Source organism: Mustela nivalis (assembly GCF_964662115.1).
Source record: "Mustela nivalis genome assembly, chromosome: 11".
Classification (NCBI taxonomy): Eukaryota; Metazoa; Chordata; class Mammalia; order Carnivora; family Mustelidae; genus Mustela; species Mustela nivalis.
The window spans coordinates 92396858-92413405 of NC_139030.1; the positions used below are offsets into that span (position 1 = coordinate 92396858).

At 34.9% G+C, this 16548-nt stretch overlaps 1 protein-coding gene across 4 annotated transcripts in view; it reads left to right on the forward strand.

Annotated features, from left to right (window-relative positions):
* The window catches only part of ERBB4 (erb-b2 receptor tyrosine kinase 4), a 1156853-nt gene that overhangs the window by 978414 nt on the left and 161891 nt on the right, over window positions 1–16548 (forward strand). For all 4 annotated transcript variants that reach the window (XM_082691066.1, XM_082691068.1, XM_082691069.1 and 1 more), the window contains exon 20: window positions 16350–16535. In XM_082691066.1, the coding sequence (XP_082547192.1) occupies window positions 16350–16535 (186 nt within the window). The remainder of the gene's footprint in view (window positions 1–16349; window positions 16536–16548) is intronic.

Genomic DNA, 16548 nt, shown 5'->3' on the forward strand with positions numbered 1-16548 from the left:
TAAAACCAAAGAGATGTTTCTTTTTGGAGTTACACCTGAATTAAATATGCAAGCTATGTGTGTTGAAAACATATCAGTTTGTAATTGGATCTTCCTTGAGGCCATTCAGACATGCACGATGGACATGGCTTTTGCTCTTGCAATTACTTTAAAATTAATGGGGAAGGAAACTATCTAGTGCCCTATCTCTCTTTTCATAATACATTTTTTTATTCTTCTCAAAGAAATGCATAGCCAAATGAAAAATAGACATTCCAATTGCCTTTTAAATTGTTTGAATTCCACTATTAAAGGAAACCTAAGGGGTGAAGTAAAAAATTAATTTGTTTTTCTAGTGAACATTTTTAGAATCTAGAAAAAAGTAGAAGATATTGTTATTTAGTATAATTGACAAAAATAGCCTCTGTGACCTCTCTCTAATCTGTTTGTCAATTACATTGTTTATATTAACATGTCATTTCTACAAGAAACATTTTTCTAAATTTTGTTTTTCTTGCATTTTTTAAATAGATGTGTATGATATGCAGTTAGTTTTTATTTTTAGAATATGGCTGGATACATATTAAATGCTAAGTAAATATCTGTGTTTGCTGATCAAATGGATTCCATTATTGGATGTTTTTTCAAAAAGTACACTGTGCCATGGTATGTGTGGGTAGCTCAGTCAGTTAAGTGTCTGCCTCAGCTTGGGTCATGATCTGGAGTCTAGGGATTGAGTCCTGAGTCAGGCTCCTCACTCAGCAGGGGGTCTGCTTCTCCTCCTGCCCCTCCCCATGCTCATGCACTCTTTCACTCCCTCTCTCTCAAATAAATAAATAAAATCTTAAATTTAAAAAAAGCTACACTGTCTCGTTAGAAACTCTTAGTTCATAACCAGAATATCTGTCGGTATTTATTTTCAAAGCCATATAAAGACATCTAATAACTACCAAATGAAGTATTTAAATATTTCCATCACATTTTCGAAGAAAATAGATTAGTTTTGCAAAAATACCTTCATGTTAAAAAGTACCATAACTCTGTACTGACATTGCAGATATCCTCAAGTACAGTGGTTCTTTAATCACACTTAAAATTTAATTGCATAGTTTGCGCTTAAAAATCACTGAAATTGGTTTAGAAGAACCTTCAAATACTTGCTTTCTCTATACTATGATTTTTAAAATTGAAATAAATTTCAGCTTATGATGTTCCAGAACAAGTTTTAACATCTGTGAATTTTAATTGATATAAATTTCAATTAAAATACCTAAAAAAGTGAAGAAATTATTTTTTACAAGTGGGTTTGCATACCATTTGAAGATTTGATGAATAATTGTTCTGAATATATGAATTATTTTAAAGTAAGTAACCTCTGTAAGTGTTATCATAAATAATTTTCTGGTTCCTCTGATGAAACAGACGGAAGCAAGTAATTTCTAAGAGTTGAAGTGCCACAGAAACATTTTCTAATAATCCAAAATTTTCATAATCATGACTAGTGGCTTTAAATTTTTAATTTCTAACTCTCAAAATGATCTTATATTTAGGTTTCCAGTACCAGTTCCATCTCAGTTCAGTCTGGTTCTTAGAATGAAGACTTGCGTCATCGTGGTCAGATTCTTAAAATTAGATAACATTTACACAAGGACTTTAGAAATTTTGGAAGCTACAATATTCTAAAAGATAGTAGAAAAGATTAGTAGACTAGCCCCAGAGTTTGTATATACTCATATGTGGGGATAGAACAACAACATAGCAACAATTAATAGACACCACAGACGGAAGTCACAGTATGCAACCTCAGAAAGCTGTCCCTGTGTCTACCTGTAAAGAACCGACATTATTAGACAGTACACTGACTACTGAATACCGTAAGTTCTTTTGCCCTTTTCAGAATTATTTAGCAGAAAGGTCTAAAATGCTATGCTGATATTAGGCAGAGGGTATAGATATGAGGCAATGAGACAGACTTACCAGCATTCATATGGAATTTGATGGAAAAGAAATTCATCCATATGGATTAAGTGAATTGTGAAGAAAATACAACTGAGTGTGGGAATGATGAGAATAGTGTTGTTGAGAAGAAAAATTCTGCTCCTATTGGATACAAGTCATTTCCCATGACAGGGAGAAGCATTAAAAGAGAGTATTTGTGTCCAGAAAGAAAAAGGAATTTTTTTTTTTTTTATCTTGACTTATATACCAGGTCTTCGCCATCCACAAGGCAAATTCCTCAAGATTCTGTTATTTATTGAAGAGCTTAAAAAAATAAGTAAAGTTGAAGTTGGAAATCCAAGCTCAGATACTAGAGTACACAAGCCTAAGGTGTTTTAAAAATATTTCTGCCTTTGGCAAGTTAGGCATTCATTTCAGATTTCTCAGGATTCACTGTCAGTGCTAGGCCATTACCTCATTCATGGACAGCAACTTACCCATCTTGTTTTTCAGACCCTTTGCCTGTGATTCATTCTGAGGACAGTGATACCAGATAACATGTTTCTTGGGCAAGAATTTTGAGCTGATCTTCATTCTGCTAGAATAAAATACAAATATCAGTCTATTATTTAAGTTCCTTCAAACCTTAGTACTAGCCTGCCTTTCCAGCTTTGCCCCTTAACTGTGTTCTGTTGTGTACTGCATGCCCTATAAAAGCTGATCTATTTCCATTCCGTACGCATGCAGACTTAACCCACTTTCTTAATTTTTGAAGGAAAGGAAGCTAATTATATTGTATAACTGTTATGTCCCCACTCTGTACAATACTCTTTTGTACATATTATGTGAAGTGGTTGTTAAATGAGATAGGTAGGTATTATTGATCTTTAGCTGTATATAGCTGGGGACCCTGAGGTTTTTAGAGTGTAAATAACTTTCTTCTTATCACGTAGCTGGTAGAAGAGCAGACTCTGGAAACAATTTGCATGAATTAGTGTCCACACCTCTCTCTCATCAACATACCACTTGACCCATGTTATTTATTCTTTTACAACATGTTCTTTCCACATACTAATATCCACACTCAAATTTTTCTTCCCAACAAAGCTCTTGTTTTCCTGCAGTTTCTTTTGTCTTCACTGAATTATTATAAAAATCTTATATCATAAATATTTATCATAACTATTATTCATGTTCATAATTAGTTTCACTCAATTTTAAAGACTTCGACTACAATAGTAACTACTTGAAAGTGGAAAATATGTCTTTTTAAATTTTGTACTCTCATGGAGGGTACCAAAATTGTATAGGGTAACCCTTAGACAATACTGGAGATAAGTGAATGAATGAGTGAAAGAATGGCTAGCTATTCCCTGTGAATACTCCTAAACTATATACAGTTATTAATAAAGTAATATATAGCAAAATAAGCATTCTAGTGCTCTGCACGACTGTTTGAGTTTGCTGATGATGAATGTGATGACCATGAATTGACCTTTTCTACGGTAGCCGTTATAGAAATCTAAGATACCATTCCATTTCTAAAATATTGGTTAATTTTCAGTGGCTGGTTTCAAATGTCAGATCAGGATTGGATGCCTTCTTGCAGATACTTTATGAGGTACTTCTTTTCGCACTGCTACTTTCTAACCCCTGCACAGTGTGTATCTAGCCACAAAGCCACACACATTCCTTTGACTCATAGCCTCCTGAAGCAAATAAGTTAACAATAGGGGTCTTCTGTGATACCATATATCTTCTTTCAGGGTTCATTTTAACTCATTTTGCCTGAGTCGGTGGTAATATCATTTATTGCTACATATTAAAAACACAAAAGCATAAATAACATTAATTCAGACTTTTTCTGGTTAATGCCTCTAACTGAATGCCCTTGACATCAGGATCAGTGTAGAATATTAAAATAACATTGACATGAATATTTAATATAATAACTTGCATATAAATCACGGTTTCAAATTTAATATATCTGATGGTAATAATTAAGCTCATTATAAAAAGTAGAGGAGATAAGAAAGAAAAAATGATAAGACAAATGATTTCTATATACGAATTATCCTATATGAGACTAGTAAGTGAAAAATGGAAGATTTAATTAAAGTCACTACTGTATCTTGAGTAAATCATAAGGAACACAATCCAGCCTGCTCCTTGATCAGAGGTATATTTGAGTTTTTTATTAGGTATTAAGGGATGGTTTCCCTAATTTTATTTAGTCATTTGTTGTTACATGCCTTTAGTATAATTGTCATTAATTAACATTATTCTTGCTAATTAGGAAGACAATAGATATCTTCAAGGGAGGTATAGTATCTAGGAAAGTAGAATTGAGTATTAATTCCCCTATTTATACAAAGTAGAAATTCATAAAATTCTAAGTGACTAAATAAGAGTTATTACCAAATTTACTAGATTCTGATCTATGTTAAGTCAAATTTAGTTTTTTTTAAATAATTGAACATGCCTAGAAACAAGTTATCCTATGCAGAAATGAGAGTAAAGATATGAGTTAGTTTTAGCCCCTCCTGCAAAGGCTATTTAGATTTTGTTATTGCCAGATTAATTCCAAGTAGTTGAGAATAAGTTGTACTCACTTGATTTAAGCAAAAAAAAAAAAGGGGGGGGGTTGAGTACCTATTAGAATGTCACTTCATAAAGATTCTGCTAATGGGTTAATCTTACAGTGACAATTCCTATCAGGTTATTCCTGACAGGTTAATCTTACAGTGATAAATCCTATCAGTGATATTCCTATCACTAAGATAATGAGCATCAAATCTGCTGTGTCTACCTGGTAACCTAGACATTAATAGATCCTGAGGCAATAACATGGTAGAAAGAGACTTGGCTGTGAATATAATGAGAACTGGATTCAGATCCCAGCTTGATTACTTCCTAACTTTAGCTTGGCAAATTGTTTATTCTTCTCAAACTTGCCTCCTTATCAGTTAGATATGATAATATCTGTTGGACAAGATTGTCCTGAGGACTACATGAGTTAATGTGGAAAACCAGCAGCACTGTGCCAGGCACGATTCAAAAAAGTAGCAGTTATTCTTATGACCTGATGAATTTCCTTAGCATGTGACTTTATTTCTCTTTTTAACAAGTAACTTTAGAGGGACAATGTTTACTAACAACTGAAATCTATTGCTGAACTAAATACAGATCTTACAGATTAAATGTCTTACAGAAATTGAGTTTCATTTATAAAGAGAAAAAAACAAAATCAATAAATGTTATTTCGAAGTTGATAATTATTCCTTCCCCCCTGGTGGTAGAATCCATAGGCTTGGATGATTTATTCTAGGTCTAGTATGTTTGTGTTTTCACTCTCGATAGCATATTGCAGTGTTCTCTCCAGGATATTCATGCTGGCTGTTGCTGAACTTGTTCTTCCTTATCAGTCCTGAGCTGTTACCAACACCTCTGTGCTTCTTTTCCTGGAATTTTGCTAAGATTAATCAGTAAGCTATAAAGTGTTTCTGCCCTAACTACCAGCATCCACTAGGACCTCTTGGTCTCTATTATCTTCTTTAATCCCGATTGCCATTTACTGTTATTATTGCTATCATGGCTACTGTTTGTTATGGAACAAATTTATGTAGTCCTTGAAGTTCTCTTGCAACTCAATAAGCTACTTTTGGCCTTCTCCTAACTCTTCATGACTACTTTATGTTGAAGGTAGGAGAAGATGTTTCTAGCTCTCTGTGAACTTAAATAGAAAATAATAGCTATTATTCTGCTGACAGAAAAAAAAAAAGAAAGAAAAAGGAAAAGAAAAAGAGAAAGAGAAAAAGAAAAAGAAAAAAAAAGATGTTTGGGGTGTTTTTGGTTGGTTTTCCTGCCTTCCTTTCCAAATAACCCCCACAGCTCCCTGCTCCATAGAGGACTAGAAAAAATTAAAGTGACCAGTTACCCTGTAGCTAAAGCTTTTTTTTTTTTCTTTTTCTTTTTTTTCCCAGATTTGGCTCTGCCTTTCCTACTCAACAGTCACATTCCCTATTGACAGAATTGATTTGATACTAATGTAATACTAACTGAATTTTTTAAAAGTCCACTAGGCATTGTGATAAGTTCTTTGCCTATACCATATAATTTAGCTATTATACATGCATGTTCATTTCTAAATTAAAAGTATCCGCATCATTTAGGTTATACTAATATCATGCATCCAAATCAAATAAGGTTTGGTAGCAACATTAACTTTTGAAATATCTATAAAATCAAGGCAAGGATATTTAATCTCACCTTTACCTCCCAATAAACTGGCTTCAGTTGCTTAAAGAATGGGATTCAGAAGGACTGGGAGTCTTTTTTCAGTCCAGACAGGAAGGAATACAGTAATTTTATCAGCTTCCTGTGGCTGCTAGAACTAGTTAACACACAGTTGGTGACTGAAAACAACAGAAAGATGTTATATTACATTTCTGGAGGCCAGATTTCTGAAATCTAGGTGTTAGTAGGTCGGCATACCCTCTAGAAGTTCTAGAGAAAAACCTGTTCTTTGCCTTCTCTAGCTGCCGGTGGCCACAGCTGAGCCTTGACTTGTGGCTTCATCACTATAATCTCTGCCTTCTCCTTATGGTGCTTTCTTCTCTGTATATCTCTAATCTCCTTCTGCCTCTCTCCTATAAGGATACTTGTAGTGGCATTAAGGCCCACCTGGATAACCTAGGATGATCTCCTCTTGTCAAAATCCCTAACTTAATGGTATCTGTACAGACCGTTTTCCCAAATAAGATAATATTCACAGGTTCCTAGGATTAGAGTGTGAACATATTTTGGGATTCTTTATCAATGTTTGCCATGGGCAAGGGGAGTGGGTATTGGATTAGCATACATGCCATGTTTTCCATCAGTGACCCAAACTATCATTTTACAAATACATATTAGGTTATTTGTCCAAGATTACTGCATCAGAAGAATCCCAGCAGGAGTCACATGGTATACAAAGTTGGAGTAATGGTACAGAGTTAAGCAAAGGGATTTTAATAAAGGTATGGGCAGGTTTGAGGAACACCAACAAGGATTGTTGAACTATCTCAAGACTAATAATGGAACTTCTAGGCATGAAAGAACAAAGGGAAGGTTACCCTGATCTGACAGCAACCGTGGCCTTTGAGGACTGCAGGAAAGTGAAGGGTGAAGTTTACTAACCTCATTCTCTTCTCTCATCAATACTCTGCTCTTGCTTTTCATTGGCTGACCCCAAATAAAAGCCAGGAGACAAGGTATCCTGTTGTCAGCTATTTGTTCAGTTTCACTGGACACATGAAAAAGTGAAGAAGGAAGGAGAATGAATATGAAGGGGAAAAAAAAAAATAGCAGGCCAGTCCCACAAATCATTGGCATCATAGCTGAGAGAAAAGTCTAAATTCCTTTATTATAGAATTATTATAGGATTTATTATCATTTTCAACATGTCAAATTTAATTCAACAAATATTTGTTGAGTACATGCAATGTTAAAGCTCTCCATATGGCACCACAAAAATGCCTAAGTTTTTTGCAGGTTATAGCAAAAATAGACTGGAGGTAATGAAAAAAATCAGCATCCTTTTTGTAGTAGTGATGAAAGTCTGAACTTAAGTAGAGGTCAGAATAAAAATGCATAGAACCATATAGATTTGAACTCCATTGGAAAAAACAACTAATTATTGGTAAAATATTTGAAGTGAGTAGATTATAAAACAATGGGAAAAGAATGGCAAACAGGAATATAAGATTCAAAACCCAAATTAGAAAATATTCTGAAATTTATAAAATTAGCAGTTAGCAGACAAGCTCTTACAGAGAAATTTACTTTGCGCCTTAAATTTAGTAAGAAATTTACTTTGCGCCTTAAATTTAGGGTACAGTAGGATATCTGTGTCAAGATGACTAGGAAGCATTTGAAATATGGGTTGGTTCCTGGGATGAAGTAGGTTGGGAAGGGAGGAATATAATAAATATAATAAAGATTCTGTTCACTTATTAAGAAAATTATATCACTTTCTTACTATGAGTTATATACTCTAAGAATTTGGTAATAGACTAATGAATATGATAAAGTAATATTACTACTTTCAGAGAGATCATCAATGATGGCAGACATTTAACAAATAATAAAAATGAAAAAGGAGATACACATTTATAAAGAGATATTTGTTCCTGCTCAGAGATGACAGTTGAAATTACACGTAAGGAAAAGAAAGCTTAGAGTATGGGCATAGCAAAATTTTTATGTTTGAGATATTTTGACAGATATCTTTTTATTTATTTATTTATTTTTTATTTATTTTCAGTGTAACAGTATTCATTGTTTTTGCACCACACCTAGTGCCCCATGCAATCCATGCCCTCTCCAATACCCACCACCTGGTTAACCTCCCACCCCCCACCCCTTCAAACCCTGAGATTGTTTTTCAGAGTCCATAGTCTCTCATGGTTCACCTTCCCTTCCAATTTCCCTCAACTCCCTTCTCTTCTCTAACTCCCCTTGTCCAACATGCTATTTGTTTTGCTCCACAAATAAGTGAAACTATATGATAATTGACTCTCTCTTCTTGACTTATTTCACTCAGCATAATCTCTTCCAGTCCTGTTCTGGACAGATATCTTACACAGATATTTTGGATATGACTACAGTGGATTTTGTTTTCTAGCCTATAAATAGCATTGCTACTTTTAGAGCTTCAGACTAAATCAAATCATGAAAAACCACACACCTTTACAGTGGACTCCATATATTTTTGATAACTGTGTCAAATTTCTTAAAATTGTAAAAATAGATAAATGCAAGAGATTACAGATGAAAGGAAAGAATATTAGGGACAAAGTCATGGTAGCATTTCCACATTGAGAGTATGGAAGGAAAAAGCTAAAAGCAGGTACCAGTAATTGTAATGAAAGTTCTCAGAGAGACTGAAGATTTAAGATAGAATAAAATATTAACATCAGCCACAGAAAGGATTTTCAAAAGGTAGCATGGTCAATGACATAAAACAGTGCAGAAAGTGGGTTAAAAGAAATGTACAAACTCAGGAAAATGTAAAAATGGGAAACTGGTAAAAAGGAGGTTAGTGGTGCTTTTTTCAAGAGTGATTTGAACAGTTAGAATGCATTAAGTTGCAGAAAAACTAGAGTTTTAGAGAATGAAGGACTATAAAATGAAGAAATATGAATTTACTAAATTGGTAAATATTGCCAAAGAAACGAAATGGAAAATATTTAGGGAACTTTCTTTTTTAGAATATAGGATATCTAAGTATACTTACAGATAGAGAGAAGGTACCACTATGAGGTGAAGATGAAGTTGTATTAGAGATAAACAATGGCAAAATCATTCACAGGAACAAAATGAGAGGATGTCAAGGGTATATTAAACAGAGTATATATTGTGAAGGGCAGAAGGTTTTTCTTATTTGTGGGTTGTTTTGTTTTTTTTTTTCCTACTCAGAGATACACATCATAATAAATGTAATAGAGTCAATAAGAAATTAAAAAGATAACCAAGGGCTATTTTGGGAGGATCAGATCAGGAGATTTAGGACAAAGCTCCATGAATTGATTCCTTTCCCAAACAATACTTGAAAGTTTGAAGAAAATTAAGATGTTGGGAGTTGCCTCTGGCCAAGGAGTAGCACAATGGGAATATCAAGGGGACAAAATTATATGATGATGGTACATGCTTTACTGCAATAGTCAACAGTGCAGTTCAGGCTGAGAGAGAAGTAAATGAAGCATAACTGAAAGCAGGCATTAAAAAAATGATGAAAGAATCCAGTCTTCTTCCCTCTACTGCAAAATCTTTCCTGATCTGGCTTCCACTTGCATTTCCAGTCTCATCTCATTGCCATCAGAGCTTTTGCCAAATTCCAGACACTTGAGTCTTAGCAGATCTTCCCAAATTCATCTAACTCTTTCGCTCTTTTCTTCTATGTGTCTCTGTGGCCTCTTATCATTCAGATCTCAGGACACAGTTCCTGACCACCTTTATTTAAAGTTGCTCTGTAGCCACCATTTTAATATTACAATATTCTATTTATTTTGTCCATAACCTTTAATATGACTTAATATTACTTCCATATCTGTTTTATATTTGTTTCTCCTGTATATTGGTTGCCTCTCCCAGTAGAGTGAAAGCTTCATGACAATAGAGATGGCATGATAGACCCAACTTCAGTACCAGTGGCAAGCACGTGGCAGGTCCACAATACTTTTAAGTGAAGAAATGCGTAACAGAAGGGTAGGAAAACATAAAGATGAAGGGATAATCAGTTCACCCAGGGGTAAGGGAATGTAGGAAACCCAGCCGGAAAGCAGAAATCTACATAGAGAAGAATTACTCATGAAGTTCTTCATTGTGCAGCACAGTTAGTAGTGTCTGAACCTGATATCCAGCTTCTGAGTGGGTGAATGGTGGAGAATGGGGATGGAAAACTTTCAACACCGAAAGTTAGAAGGATCCTAATCTTGAATGTTCATGCCCACCCACAGGATGCAGAGATTAGAAAAGAAGGCTGAGCCCAGCCAGCAATGTGGACAGACTTAAACTTTATGGCATATCCATTGAGTCTGTCTAGTTGCTGTTCACCTACTCACACAAGTAAATTATTATTTATTCTAGATGTGAGGAAACAGATGCAGATTTCATTTATTTTATTATCTAGATACCATCTGCAGCAAAACATGTTTGTAAAACATTATTATGGACCAATAATTTTATTTCATCTTTCATCACTGCTGTCCGCATTATCGCCTTTGTTTTCTTCATCCCCATCACCCTCGCTATCTTTAGCGGAGGCATTTGTGCCCAGCATTCACAAATCTGCTGACTGTTGCATTAAACACAGTTTTATGTCTACATTAATTGTCTATTTTTTTTCTTTTCCTCTCTCCCCCTTTTTATATGCCTTATCCGTGATGCAATGAGATTTTACCCATTTTCAGCTGGAGGGTATTGAAGTAATGGTCCATAGACATAATGAAACTGTGAAAGTTTGGCTGAAGTTAACATTTTTAAGAAACAAAAGAGCCCATAAGTTTTCACTGGCCATATGCTTTTTTCCTTTTTTTCTTTTTGTGAAACCACTAACCAGCATGAGTGAGAAAAGAAGTTTAAGTGGCAAGGTATAAACATCTGAAGGCTGGGAAAAATGATACCTTAATGTGACAAATGGTATTGCTTATTTTTATTTTGTACAGAAATACCTTCCCTTCAGACACAAATGGAGACACAAACAGCATAGGCGAGAGAATAATGGCACACATGCTTCAGAGCTTTTTGTCTATGCCCTGCTCGCCCCTTGATAGTTACAAAAAAAAAAGGTGTCCTTATTCAAACCAGACTCATTATAAAGAAAAATGTTCTTGCTTTAGAGTTTTCAGTGTAGCACCTGTTAACATCCTTCCCCTCTGTCCAATGAGAAAACTCTTGAATTCACCTACAAGAAAAAATTTTACAAAGCAAAAGGGAAAACAAAGACAGAAACTAATTTTATTTCTGAAAAAAAAAATAGATAATGCACCTGTCAACTTGTATTTATTCCAGTGGCCTTCGGTGACATTTTCTAGTGACAGCAGCAAAGATTCCAAAATTGCTTCCACAGGCCCCACACAGCGATAGGTAACAGGGGACATTATTAACTTCAACACAGAGCAATTTATTGAAATCCAACACTCCATTATTAAAATATTGGAATTTTTTTTCCTTTCCATCCCACTCATCACTCTAAATGAATCCACGTTCTCTTTTCTTTATCTCTTTCCCTATCCCCCAAAAAAGCCATCTGCTATTTCCTTTATGAAAAAAATAAAACCTACAATTAGTGTCTTGTTCATCTTTTCTTTTTCAAAAAAAGAGAACTATTATGCAAATACTCTGCAATTTGGTTTCAAATACCCTTTGTAGTGTGATGAGCAATTTTCCTTAATACAACCCCAGCTTTTTTGCCAGGACTTACTAATAGATTTTTTAAAAGAGAACTTTCATGTGACTTTTTTACACTCTTCTGATGTAAACTTTTCACAGGCATATTTAGAATGGAATTATCATTACTCCTTGAGTTGTAAAAGAAAAAAAATTGTTTATGTATTTCACCCTGAAAAAGAAGCCTGAAATAACCCCTAAATCTTTCTTTTACCTTAAATTCCATCACCTTCTTTCCCAAGAAATGGTCTGTACCAAGTAATACTCTCAGGAAATCAGAGATACATGTTTTCTTTGGCTTTTTCGGAAAGCATATTATAAGTGATGGCAGTTTATCTTTTAATGCAAATTTATTGTTTGATTTTAGTTGCTCCTCAGGAAATATAGTACAATTTGACCCAATTCTTCAGGTGTTTGGAGGTGTCTTCTTGTTAACCAGATAAGCATCTACAGTGCGAAGTACTGATGGAACTGAAATTTATTAAGTATAGTATCATAAGAAGAAGCAACTGCACTAAGAATCAGAAACCTTGAACCTTAAACCTGATCCTGGTACTTATCAAATATAACCTGGGCAGTAAGCCCACCCAGCTTTGGTTTACTCCTTTCACAGATGAGAATTACTACGTCCTTTGACTGCTTCTAGTGTTACAGTGGGGATCAAACCACAACTGCAAGTTACTATGCTTGCAGTGGATTATAGATACATCTTAAGGCAATGTTCCAGAGGTCTGCAATTTTCATATTTCCTACAGTAGCTTTATCTGGAGAGCTTGCTACAAATGCAGATTCCTGATCTATTTCTAGCCCTGATTATCTGGGAGTGGGGCCAGGATAGCTACCTGTAATGATAATCCTGGGTGATGGTTATGCTCATAAAAGACTGAGAGCCACTAGAAGAGAAACAGAAAAAATGAAATCATTATAAATTTAACTTAATTAGATAATATCTAATTTGGTACTTAATTAAATTAGATATTTAATTTGATTACATGTTTTGCTTATCTGTTGGTGTGTATGTGTGCATATCATAATATAGTGAAGGAACCTTCTGGTTTATACTTTTAATATTAATGTTAATTAATTAATAACAATACAGTATTACTTGGCTAACATAACTATCTGTACTCTCCTTATAACTACATGGATTTGCCTTATTTCAAATGTTTACTAAAATATTAAGTAAGTAAAACCAAAATGTTTCGACCTTTTAGATCCAAATGGAGCCCTATTCATAGTAATTACTCAAATTTCTGGCCTGGCCCCCATGTGGAGATTCTCTCCTCATTGAGCCAGAAAGGCCCTCCGCCTAGCACTGTGGATTGGTACCACCACTGCCAGCACCTGAGGACACCAGTGTCCTTGCCAGAGGTGATGCTCTTCAGTGCTCCCTGGGCTGCCCTTGCTGTGGTGGGCTGAGCAAGGAAGCATAGACACTGGTATTTTCCCCCCTTCTAGGACTCCGGCTCCCTGGGGCCACTGAGGAAGGAAGGGGGAATTGTAGCATCTACTTGAAAGCCATCTGGAAAACAACAATTTCAACTTCTGCTCACAGAGGCTCAAGAACAGTCTTTTGAATTGGGCCGACACCTTTTTACCAGCTTTTTGTTTCTGTTTGACCTTATCTCCCTTCTTTCTCAAAGATACTTGCCCATTTTGCCCCACTCGTCCTCGCTCAAAAAAGTAAAAGGTTATACCTCACCTAAGATGCTGGCTGGATCCAGTCAATCGGTATACTCCATCAGACATGCACCATAATTGTCAATAATCTTTAGACTCAGCTGAAATCAACACCACTAAAACAGTAGGGGAGATTAAGAGTTCATAATGTCCTCTCAAATAGCTCTAAGGTAATAATAATAAAAATCAAGTACTTCTATAAGGCAAATAATAAAAGACAGAAGTCCAGAGTGACTGTCCATTCCTTTTCCTGCTTGTTTTCCACTGCCCAAAGTAATCACTTACAATTTCTCAGCAATTTATTTTTTTCATATAATTCTGTTTCTAAATATTATGCTTACATTGTCAACTCTTGATTTTTCCATTTGATGCATCATATACTAACCTGTCACCAGGTAAGTTAGTGACAGGAGCAACGGGAATGTACCTTTCACCTTCTTCCCATCACCCCCTTGCAGAATTATAGTATACCTCCCTTCCCTTCATTTTCCAGGATAGTAGTATGGTGTTTGTATGTTTAAACATTCTGTATTTATGTCCTTACGCTTATGTTACTATTCCCAGTAATGCTTTATAATGAATACATGATTTTCGTTTCTTGTGTATGTCTTGTACTGTACATCAAATCAATTTCTTCATTTTACTTTTGCTTAGGTTTCTGTGCATCAATCCTAATTTGACCTTCAACTTGTGCCAAATATACATGTAGTTAAAATGCATTTTAAACTCATTGGGTATTCTATCTTCTCCATCTTCTTGGATTACATTTTCCAGATCACTGTGTCTCACTCCATTCTGGACTGACTGCTGTCTTGGTCTCTTATACAGTTCTTATTCTGGAATATCCCTTCACTGTCATTTTTTGTTTCTTCAATTAAATGTCCTCTTTTAATGGCTCCCTCTATATAATGAACACATCTAACAGAGAAAGGAAGTACGCGAGATAAGTTTGTAGTTTTTTAAAGGTTTATTTATGGGGGGGAGGAGCATATATGGGGAGAGGGCAGAGGGAGAGAATCTCAAGCAGACTCTCTGCTGAGCCCAGTGCCCAACACCAGGCTTGATCTCATGACCCTGTCATCATGACCTGAGCTGAAACCAGTCATCCAACACTCAACTGAATGAGACACCCAGACTTAGCCCCCTGAGATAAGTTTAATAACAGACATACCTGAACATATCTGTATATCCACTCACTTAATTGAAATTTTGCTGGATTTGTAATTTGAGGTTTAAACAGTTTTAGGCTTCAGAATTTTGAAGTCACAGCTCCATTTAGGAGAAGGAACTGGAAGGTGGCCCCAATTTTCTCCACATATAAATTCACATAATCCTGCTATTTTCATCAGAGTACTTCTCTTTCCATTTTGCCTACTATCTGTAATCCACAGTCCTTTTGACAGAGGGGTGGAAATCTGTACTCTTACGTGCCTCCTAAATATGCTTTGAAATGATCCTGCTGATGTCAGTTTCTCCCTCTGTTCCATTTGGAGAGATTTGTGGTACTAACACTACCTGTGCCTTTGGTGGTGTACACATGTGGTCTGAATTGGATTTCTTCTCAGTTTCCCTCCCTGCTGCATTAGGGTTGAGGTGTCTTACATATGCTGAATTGATTACGACTAGTAAGCCACATCCTACTCCCTGTTATTCTATCTTCATTGCCTCCTCTCTATGACTGTTGGTGTCTTCCTCTTTATTGATTCCTTTATTGCTAGTATAGTGGAATTGAGAGGAAATGGAAATAAATTTGTATATTCAATCTGCCATGACATCTTAAATAAAAGGTCAATATAGCTTTCTCTCCTCAAGATTTTTTGTTTTGTTTTGTTTTGAAAAATTTTAAAGTTACAGAAAATATTCGAAAATGCTACAATAAATAATAATCCTCATGGCTTCAGTGTAAACTGATTGATAATAAATTGCCATATATGTGCCACCCCCTCTGTGTGTGTGTGTGTGTGTGTGTAAGGTCCTGTTTCAAATTGTAGTAAAGATACTTAAAATACCTTTTAACTGGGGGCTAACTTTAGGATGCACTACTTAACTATCATATGTCCAATTTTATCTTCATTAAACCAAAGTGACATGATTATGATAAAGAAATTAGAGCTGTTTTCTCACTTTATGAAATAATAAAGTTGGAGTAGACAATTTTTTATAGTCTCACTTAGCTTTCAAATTTTATGATTCTATGAATAATACATCACTTATAATTTTAGAAATGAAATAAATTTGAATAAAGATAAAGTTAGGGAATAAAATGTCTTATTAAAAGGCTTATTTTTCTGCATAAATTCACAATGGCATATTGCTTATAATTGTTTAAGTTTTGATATTTATAATTTATAAATTATATCTGTGTATGCTCTCTAAATCCATACTAATAATGGATGAATTAACTTTGGGTCACCTTTTACAACATTCAAATAACTTCATTTGTATAGATTATTGTATTCTAGAACTAAAGACCAAAAATTAAAAATCCACAGTAAAGCTAGGTTTCAGTATCAACTAATTTAGCAGTAAATAAAATCAAATACTGTGCATCTTGCAAAAGAGAAAACACTAACATTAATATTATATGCATTTAATTCTATGACATTTTCCATTTTAACAAAAGTGTCATCTTTATTTTTCACTTAATTTTACTTGAGTTAAATCACTTTAAGAATATAATAGCTGCATTAATGTCTTTTCATTTTTAATTGATTCCATTGAATGAGAGTACATTTTCAAAATTATGATCAGCACCATTAATATAGAGCTACAAGGAAATTTGAGTTGAAATGATGGTGTTATTTATTAATTTTTTTTTATAGGAAGCTTTGATCATGGCAAGTATGGACCATCCACACTTAGTCCGGTTATTGGGTGTGTGTCTGAGCCCAACCATTCAGCTGGTTACACAGCTTATGCCCCATGGATGCCTGTTGGATTATGTCCATGAACACAAGGATAACATTGGATCCCAGCTGCTGCTTAACTGGTGTGTCCAGATAGCTAAGGTAAGTGTCTAAC